Consider the following 10,057-nt stretch of genomic DNA (forward strand, 5'->3'; position numbering starts at 1 on the left):
GGTGAGCCTTATGATGTGTTTAAAATCATTATTTGCTTATATTATGCACTATTGATAAAGACAAAGAAATGAAACAACTGATATCATTTGTGTAGCTGCTGTGGTGAAGGTGGTGGTTCTTGTTGAATGACTTGAGCTTGGCGGAATTCACTTTTCCTGAGGTTATCTAAAGCAGCCTTTGCTGCTCTGTTTTGGGCAACTTCTTTCTTGTTCTTACAACTCCCAATGCCTATGAGATTCTCCCCTGAGAAAACTTTAACTGTTTTTTCATCCTGCCATTGATCTCTCTCAAACCTCACAGTGGATCCTTTCTTTTGGCAATACTCCAGGAGCTCGCTCACTGGATGCCTTCCCATTGTCTCCAAAGTTATGAGAGGCTCTAACATTCTTGCAAATACCTGGAATAGAAAACATGAAATATATTTTCAATAAAATGGATGTAAATAGTTTACACTGCATCAAAATACAGTGGTCAAGAAAATGAAACTTTACATCTAAATTGCTAGTTATAAAGCATGTTTGGTGTCAAAAAGACCATAACAAATGCGTCTATATTTTGCTTGATCTCTTAGAAAATGCATGAGATTCTGCACAATGAAACCAAACTTGTGATACCCACATCCACACTAAAAATGAGGACGATAACTTGATTGAGCTATTCACATTTTATGATCCTAGGCCTACCGTGATGAGTTTTCTTTTCTTGTCTTTTCTTTTGACAGAGAAAACATTAATCTGGGATTTAGATAAAGGTTAATATTTGGTACTAATGACGGTATGAAACTATTGAGTAGAAGTTACCTTTCATATTTTATAGATTCTTTATGTCTTACCTTATGGATGTGATTTTATTTTTTTGAATTTATAACCCAAAGCAACCACACCCGGCACAAAGACCTAGTCACCCTGCCTCAGCCTGCCATACCTATGATCTTCATGCGGGCAGCATAAAACTCTGTGGCTAGGATTCCTGCCTCAGGGGCCTATGCTATGCATTGGCTTGCGCAGAAGGGCGACACCCATGAGAATCTAACCTTGACTGCCCGTCTAGCAGTCAAGGCCCCACCCCACTACACCAACCCCTTTGGGGCCATATGAATGTGATTTACAAGGTTTGTTTAGTGGAAAATGAGTTTTGAATTGTGTGATTATGACATGTAAGCAAGTTCTTTAAGGGCTTCAAAAATCGCTCATAATGTACAACATTTTATGACTGAAAAAACATCATATGTTTACATTGAAGTCGATAGTGCTTGAACCTATGATTTTCATCTTAATAGTTTCATATTTTCGTTAGTACCCTTTTAGGTAGCTTACATGAACCGATCAGGATGCACTAATTTCTTGGGGGTGTTTGATGCACTGCCTGTGGGATACTCAGAGCACAGGTCCGTACGGACACATCTCCAGTGCGTCCTGTGGATGGGAAGACAGCATCTTCCACTGTTCCATACCTACCCCCCTCCCAACGAACATATCTGCTACTTTGATGAATCAAGGCTTTCCCATTTTTGAGTTTGGTTGTCCCACATGGTGGCCACATATAAAGCACATCAACATCAAACCCATTGACTCGATGCCACATATGGTGGCCATGTGCAAAAGTACATGAATCTCTCTCTTCCCTGACACAGTGTGTAGAGAGAGAGAGAGAGAGAGAGAGAGAGAGAGAGAGGTTGATCCCTCTTAATGCCATGTGATATGACAAGGAATGAACTGCTTAATGTTCAATGTTACAGGTGTTTTCTTCTTAATCTGAATCTGCAAATGTGCTCGTCATTGTTTGTTTACCAGAAAAAAATGCTTTTAATGAAACCATTTTAACAAAAAATTGCTAAAACTTTTTATTATAAAATTTAAATGCAATATGAAACGTTGTTTTTAATTTTTTTTTTTACAAGTATTTGCAACCAATAAAATTTGTCTAGTCCAATACATGGTTCCACTAAATAAATTACAAAGATTACGTTAATAATGTTTGGTTTATGAAACATACGATAAAATTTTGGAAACTAAAACCATGGAATCCACAGCATAAGATGTTCTTACGATATATATATATATATATATATATATATATATATATATATATATATATATATATATATATATATAGAGAGAGAGAGAGAGAGAGAGAGAGAGAGAGAGAGAGAGAGAGAGAGAACCTTCCAAACAGTGTCCACTGAGTAACTGCTGTCAATGTAAACAGCACCCACCAGCGACTCTATGATGTTTGCAAGTACTTTTGGTGCATCAATCAGCCCGTTGGAATGGTTTGGATACTTTTCAATGGCTTTACTAAATTCTTCAACCTATAAGAAAATGCAATCATCATCATTGTTCATTATTACCAAAAACATCAAACAGTCATGCTTAGATGATTCTGCTGATAAACAAAGTCAGTCGCAAGGCTGGGCACCTGTTCGGTGCAAGCTTGGTTAACCCATCGTCCACTCATGAGGTCTCTAGAAAAACAAAGTGGTTAAACACATCCTACGTTTCATTCTGTTTTCACATCGCGCTATGTTGGCTTGAGTATTCTCAAGCTATAAAAAAGAGTATTTTACCATTTTACTATCGGGGTCGGGGCAAGGCGGAGGAAAGCGTAAGTTCATCCCCGCACGGGTTTTGATTTTAACCTATATTCCCGCCTCCATCCCTGTTTCATGTCCTCCATCGCCGGTCCAAATGGGGTGAGGCAGGGCGGGGTCCCGTTTCGCCCTGGTCCAGTACCTGAAGCGTTTTGGACTTGCTTTGAATACATAATTATCTAAAATAATTTCAAATATAACACTGTTTGGATTGCCCTCACTATGATTTCAGCTAAATGTTTGATGCAAGTTTCAATAGCATTAATAGCTCCCGATTAATTGCGTGGTGGTAAACCACTAAAAATCTTTCATTAGTATAACTAACTTAAATTTACATATACCTGTATATAAGTAAGAGATCGTGCGCAAAAGGGCATTGCTGAAAAACTATAGTTTCATGATAGTTCTATTGCATGTATGCATTTGATATGTCCAAGAAAAAAATATTTATATACATCACTAAGATTTTTTTTTTGTTTGGACAATTTTTGATGGAAACAAATTCAAGGTTATAATTTAAAAAAAATTGAGAGCTATTTATTTTTCAAGTCCTTCAAAAACCTTATATTTACTAAATCAACCATCAAACAAACTCATATATGTATATTTATATTAAAAAACCATTTACCAGTGCTATTTTATTAATATTATATATTTTATTATTTTGATCATGAAGCTTAAGCTTCAACGCCTCGAGGCTTACGCCTTCATAACATGCTCGATGCCTCGCTTCCCCTCATCCCATTTAACAACCTTGTATGAGAGAGAGAGAGAGTCTTTTCAAACTCACAAACATACCCTATAAATGAATATTCCAAAAAAAGGAAAATTGGTGGCTTAAAATTAGGTAAAAAGACAAAGCCCACAATCGTCAGAGGCAGCAAGCTGGAGAAATTTCTAGGTACGGGCCCACCGCCATAGGTGATCTTCCATAAAACAAAATCATTCCAGCAAATAAACCCAACAAAAATCCAAGGGATTTAGCATAAAGTCAAGTCAGAATTTAAAAAAAACCAAAAAATTCTTACTGGGTAGGGTTGGTACCATTTTTATTTATTAGGTTTTCATTTCCCTCTCTCTCTATATATACATACTGGTTATGTCCTGTTAGGCCAATTCATAGTTTTTTGTATTTTTTTCTCACAGCTAACACTATAAATGAGATCTATAGGGTTTGTTTAGTGGTAACCGGCTTTTGGATCACAGGAATCTGTCCGGTGATCCAAAGTCAATGGCTATGAGGGCATCAATTTTTCTCGGCCCATAAAAAATACAAATTTTTTTGTCAAAAAAACATCATCCAAGAGTCTATTCCCACTAAATCGAGCATGCTAAACGCATCTAACAGTTCAGATCTATCATAAATCACTTCAAACTATGGGGCCTAACAAGACAAAACTAAAAAAAAGGAGCCTAATAGTAATATGTTCAGTTATATATATATATATATATATATATATATATAGAGAGAGAGAGAGAGAGAGAAAGAGAGAGTTTTATTGTCAAAGTCTTGGGCATGGCTTGGTGACCCAGCCAGTTTCAAAAAGACCATGAAAAGAGAGAAATGACCCAGAGAAAGAACTATTTTCTGCGTAGGAGATCCAGCTTTCTTATACAATGGAAGAGTTGATGGCTGCCTAGAGTAGGGATTGTTATGTCCACACATCAATAAAACCAAAGGTAAGCTCCGGATGTGAGCCCAACATATCAAGACACAATCACTTTCCTATTGAATTATGCAACAAGAAGCCATGAAAATACCTGGTCTTTTAAAATAGAGACCTTGTGGCGCAAGAACTCGTGCAGCCCATGTTTGACTGCGACCCGACCTAACTTCTCAGTATCCGTGTTTGCAGACCGGAGGAGCGAGAATTGACCGGGCGAGAGCCCGGGGTAGAGCTTGAACAAATGGTTAGACATGAGGAAATTGATCACCGAGTCCCCGATGAACTCCAACCTCTCATAGCACGTCCCATCCTTCAAAGGATGATGGTAGGAACGGTGAGTCAAGGCTTCCTTGGCCAGCTCTGGGTTCGTGAACCGGTACTGCAATATTTCTTGGATCGAATCCATGACCAGCGAGAAATCATCTTGAATTTGCATAGGAGGAGACCCTTCCATACCTGGACCAGCTCTGCTTTTGGGATTGATCTACCAAGAAAGAGATGAGAATATATGTGGAAGAAATTCTTGGACACAAGGCATAGAGATGAATTCGTTGACAAAATAGTGATGTGGGCCTTTTATAGAGTTTTTTGTTCTTATTAACATATAATGAGAAGATAACTGTTTGCTTAAAAGTCAAACATTTAATGCTATATTTCTATTGCTACCTTCAAGTTAGATGATTGTTGGTGTTTAGTATTATTATCATTATTGTTGTTATTATTATAACGTTAAATTGCACTGTTTAGGTTTAGGTGACTATTTCCAAAATCAGTACAAAAATTGTATTAGAGTCTTGGCTAACAAGAAAGGTCTAAAAAGGAAGGTCATGCCTTTGAGACCTTTTTTCAGGGACAAGGCCACTAGCCAGGTGGTTTTTTAGGTTCTAATACCATGGGCGTCACCCCTTAAGCCTAAGTGTGACAACTTTCTCAAGGGTTTTATGCTGCCAAGACAGCGCGGCCTTAAGTACGGCAGGCAGAGACAGTGCGGCTAGGTCTCTGATCTTGGTAGTGGTTTCTCCAAGTAAATATAAAAAAAATGTCTAAAATGAGAGTTGTTTCTTCAAGTGACCAACATCGACATGTGGGGAGTGTTGCTAAATAGTGTGCCAAAATATTGTCAAATGGGTTCCAAGACAATTAACATCACTGGTTCAAGAACAAGGATTGCTGAAAAATTCACAAGATGGTGGCTTAGCACTTCACGGTGGATGAAGGCTCCACTCATTTGGTAGGACGGACTTGTGAAACTCACTATCCTAAAGGAATCTTTATCTGCGATAAAGGCTCCACTCATCTAGTTGTTGTTTGGATCTTTATCTAGGATCTAGATTCAGTTCTTGTTCAGATTCCTGTCCAAGATTCAGATCTAGTTGTTGTTTAAATCTCTATATAAGATCATGATTCGGTTGTAGTTCAAATTTTTATCCAAGATCTAGATCCGGTTGTTGTTCGGAGCCCCATCCAGGATTTAGATTTCGTTGTTGTTCAAATTCCTATCTAGAATCCAGATTCAATTGTTGGTCAGACCCATATCCAGTTATTGTTCAGATCCCAATCCAATCGTTATTCAAATCCATATCTAGTTGCTATTTAGATCCAATTGCTATTCGAATTCAAATCTATCTACTATCCATACCCAGTTAATGTTCAAATCCATTACTAAGATTCTGATCCAGTTATTGTTCGGATCCATAACCATTTGTAGTTTGGATTCATTCTTAATTTGCACCCAGATCTTGTTATCTTAGTCGAGAGGTTATTTAAGGTGATTTGTTTCGAGGTTATCGGTCTCACCCAGTGCAGGGCATAAACCGTTTTTTCACGAGTAGGCAAAAACTCAATTATATCATGAGAGCATAGATACATGAGTATCCATTACACTGAAGACTTGATCCTAAGTTGGGTAACTATCGCTTGAAAGATAGTGCATGTATACACATGCCTTCAAGCGTACCTAATTTTACTCATTAGTTTTGTACTTTCATTAGTAGTCAATATATATATATATATATTTATCGAACTTGTAGTTTTTGTGTTTGGTTGTTGTCATTGATGATTTATGTTTATTTTTTATACAACAACAACAACAACAACAACAACTACGTCTTCATCCCAACACAATTGGGGTCAGCGATATGAACCAAAAAAGAAAATCATTCTGGGTCTTCCACATGAATCCTTCTCCTTCAATCATTTATATCCAATGCCATGTCCTCGGTGAGTTTCAAAGCATTCATATCCTTTCCTATCACCTCCATCCATGTCTTCCTAGGCCTACCTTGACCTCTTTTAACTAATATATTTTTCCATTTCTCCATCCTTCTAACAGGAGCATCAATAAGCCTTCGCCGAATATGTCCAAACCACCGTAAACGATTCTCTCTCATCTTATTTTCAATGGGTGCAACGCCTACCTTCTTACGTATCTCCTCGTTTCGAATCTTATGTTTATTTTTTATGTTTTATTTAATATTTGGCATCAGATTATATGTTTATGACTATTTAATATTTAGCATCATATTGTCGTTAATAATATGTTGGACAAATATGAGAAATATTGTCTACAAGGGTTCCGCACCCTTGGCTAGGTGGGTCGGCTTAAGGCATACAAGTTGCAACGCATCGATAGTTCGATATATGAGATCTTTGTCACAAGATTTAAGACAATAGGAAACTATCTTTGGTGAATAAGGGAGTACTCATGGAGTTTTAACACTGCAAACACCAAAACAAGGTTATAGTCAACATGACATCTCTCCTCTACGAACAAATATGATAATCTCCAAAAGAGCCTCTAAAATATGAGAACTAGAAACATGGGCATTTCCGACATTTTTTTTTTTGCAAATCCAACCATGTGGATGTGCTTTGCATGGTGAATTTGCTAGGAATCAAGCTTAGGATCGTGTATTTTTTATGAAAAATGTGATTTTTGAATGCTTGAATATTTATGAAGATTATGAGCCATTGATTTTAAAGGCTTAAAAAATCTCTTTTATGCATCTCGGATGACTCAAGAGAGGGTTCTTATAAAACCAAGCATGTAGATCATATCGGTACGGTTAGATTCAAGAGAAAAGAACAAAATAATCGTGAAAATCGTGGTTCACACATTAGTTCTCATATTTTCAGTTCTCATATTCTAGTGATTCATCTCCAAAATAAACTTTCTATTAATGTTCTAATGCTATCCTTTGACACCAACTCTTAGTGATACAAAAGCCAAGCTTGCCTTAGGTTAACTTTCTATAACTAAATTTTCCAAAGTGAAATCCTCATATATCTACTTTATGAACTTCATATATCTACTATATAATCTCCATGTCTATGAAAAAAAAATTGTAATCCAAGTTTCGGCAAAACAACAACAATGCAAAAACAATATATTATTACTATACTGAGGCTTTTATTTCTTTCATCAATTTCCCAATATGTGACTGTGTGCATTTGTTGGCACGCCACTAGGTGTTTGGCATTTTAGTGCCTAATATTGAATATAATCTATCACTATATATGCAGGATAACTGATGCTATCCATAGCAGTAAATTGGGCTGCTTTTAATTGATATTAAAGAGCAGAAAAGAGGAAGTTGGAGCTTGTTTTACAATTTTACAGCTGGGACAACCATTCTTTTTATATGCATTGTCTTTTTTTATTATTCAGACCAGTTTTTGTTCTTAAAGTTATTGGAAAGCTGACTCCCAGCTTGTTGTTCTCTAGAGACTTTATTGTTAAGTGGTGTTTGATGGAAGCCAACTTGTGCATATCATTTTCTATCAACTTCTCATAAAGGTTGAGGACCATGGAACTTTATATTTTGGGTGAACTACCAAGTTAAAGATTCCATTATCCTTGATCTAGGGTTTTCTATTTCATGAATTTATGGGACTCCCCAACTCCTAAGGAGATGTGTTTGGATGGCCAGACGACTACAAGGAAATAAACTTCATGAAGTCACTACTGACTTGAAACACCTTGGGTGAAAAGCTAGCAAAAGATGCCAAATTTACCAGCAAAATGGTGTCTAATCATAAATATAGCCAATATTTTTTAAAATGACATGAATTTATCAATAAAAACTATTTTTGTGATATTTTTTATATTTTATGTTATTTTTATGCTCTTGTGTAACTTCCCAAGAAAACAAGATTTTCCCTTGCTGAGGTTTTCCAGAGGGAAGGATTTGTGACACTAAAAGGTAGGAAAAAGCTTCAGCTATGAGCAATTTGTATATTACAGAAGAAAGGTTATCACAACAGGTAATTTCGTTGTCAATTGCATTGGCCAAAAGGATGCCCCCTAGTGAGGGGCTACTCATGAATGTCATCAAGTTGGCGGGACATCAGGAATTCGAAACCCATGATGTGTGTCCTTTGCTGTGAGACCGAAACTGGGTCTACTCCTTAAGTGGGAAAGGGGATTTAGGGGGATTTGTGGCATTAAACCAATGAAATCCATTAATGATGTAGTTTATTTTTTATTATAAAAAACAAAACAGGGTTCTACTAGAATTTTCCACTCTAAGCAACCTTCTAATACAAAAGCCCTAAAGGGGTTTGGCTTAATGGGATGAGGCCCAGGCCGCTAGGTGGGTGGTCTAGGTTCAAATTTGATGGGCATCATCTATTGCGCAAGTCGAAGCGTGGCAACTCCCTGGGGGCAAGGGGTAAGCCCACGGAATTTTATGCTGTAAGGACAGCGACCGTAGGTACGACAAGCAGAGCCAGCGCCAGTATGTCTAATCATGTGTCAATATAAAAAAATTTCCAATGTAGAATGTTCACATCGTCATCCTTGTGATTAGGGGTGGGCATCGAGCCCGGCCGGGCCGGCCCAGCCTGGCCCGCTAATGGACCGGGCCGACCGGGCCCATTGACCCGATCAATGGCCCAACCCTTTTACTATCAGGGCCCGGTTCTTAACAGGCTCGGGTTTGAAGAAAGGCACATGGCCCAACCGACCAATGTGAATCCAGCGGGGTCCAGGCTGGCCCAAATAAGACTATTCTTTTACAAAACAATTCTAGCCAGCTGTGTGCAATTGATGTGATTTGGTGTAATTAATTATCTTTTTTTATTTTGTATAATTAATTAAGTAATTAACAAGTTTTCATATAGCTAAGTTACTACGTGATTTCTAGTTTTCATAAAAAATTTAATTTAATTTTTTATTTTTTATTTTTTATTTTTATAACTCAAGCCCATCGAGCTAGCCGGTAGTCCGCGGACCAGTCTGGCCATGCCGGCCAATGGACCAGGCTGGATTTTGGCCTGGTTCCTAACGGGCCCAGGCCTAAAATTCTGGCCCAAACCCAGCCCATGGCGATCCAGGTCGGCTTGGCCCATCGGGCTGCCCGGCCCGCTGCCCTCCCCTACTTGTGATGGTGAGACTATGACACGTTTGTTCTTGAATAGTTTGAATAGTTTGGAGTTCATTAAGACCATTTGGAGCTTTGCCCAAAAGCATTTAATTTTTGAGAAATCTTTTGTAGAAGAAAATAATGCAAGTATTGCCCTTATATAGCCTAATCCATTAGCCCAATAGCTGACATTTTAAAGGGAAAAGTTACACGGGTGCACTTGGTATGTTATGATCATATGCATTTTTCACAAGCCTTAGTTCCTACTTTTTCTTTTCTTTTTCTTTTTTCCTACTAGGCGAAGGGTCAGACCGCACTTTGGCAGGGCTCCCATTGGTAAAACCCTTGAGGTCCCCCCTGCTCACAGATGAGTACATCCAATTTCAACCTTGCAGCAAGGGACACTCCATGTGAGTTCTAAGCTCTCTTGTTTTAT

General features: G+C 37.8%; 1 protein-coding gene across 1 annotated transcript; it reads right to left on the reverse strand.

Annotated features, from left to right (window-relative positions):
* Window positions 1-83: 83 nt before the first annotated feature.
* LOC149834122 (ribonuclease 3-like protein 3) lies at window positions 84-4,845 on the reverse strand. Its single transcript, XM_090009285.1, has 3 exons — window positions 4,353-4,845; window positions 2,166-2,312; window positions 84-398 (listed from the first exon to the last, which is right to left on the reverse strand). The coding sequence occupies exons 1-3, from the start codon at window positions 4,710-4,712 to the stop codon at window positions 84-86; spliced, it is 822 nt and encodes a 273-aa protein (XP_089865411.1). The 5' UTR covers window positions 4,713-4,845.
* Window positions 4,846-10,057: the final 5,212 nt, after the last annotated feature.

Source organism: Nuphar pumila, chromosome 6 (genome assembly GCF_984573655.1).
Source record: "Nuphar pumila chromosome 6, dmNupPumi1.hap1.1, whole genome shotgun sequence".
Lineage (NCBI taxonomy): Eukaryota > Viridiplantae > Streptophyta > Magnoliopsida > Nymphaeales > Nymphaeaceae > Nuphar > Nuphar pumila.

What these genes read in the sequence shown, in the direction of transcription:
- LOC149834122 (XM_090009285.1), bottom strand. Translation starts at nt 4,712, where the DNA reads ATGGAAGGGTCTCCTCCTATGCAAATTCAAGATGATTTCTCGCTGGTC. An exon ending in TCTCTATTTTAAAAGACCAG is followed by an intron (nt 2,313 to 4,352) that starts GTATTTTCATGG and finishes ATTTTCTTATAG; the next exon opens with GTTGAAGAATTTAGTAAAGC. An exon ending in CAGTGGACACTGTTTGGAAG is followed by an intron (nt 399 to 2,165) that starts GTTCTCTCTCTC and finishes TTTCTATTCCAG; the next exon opens with GTATTTGCAAGAATGTTAGA.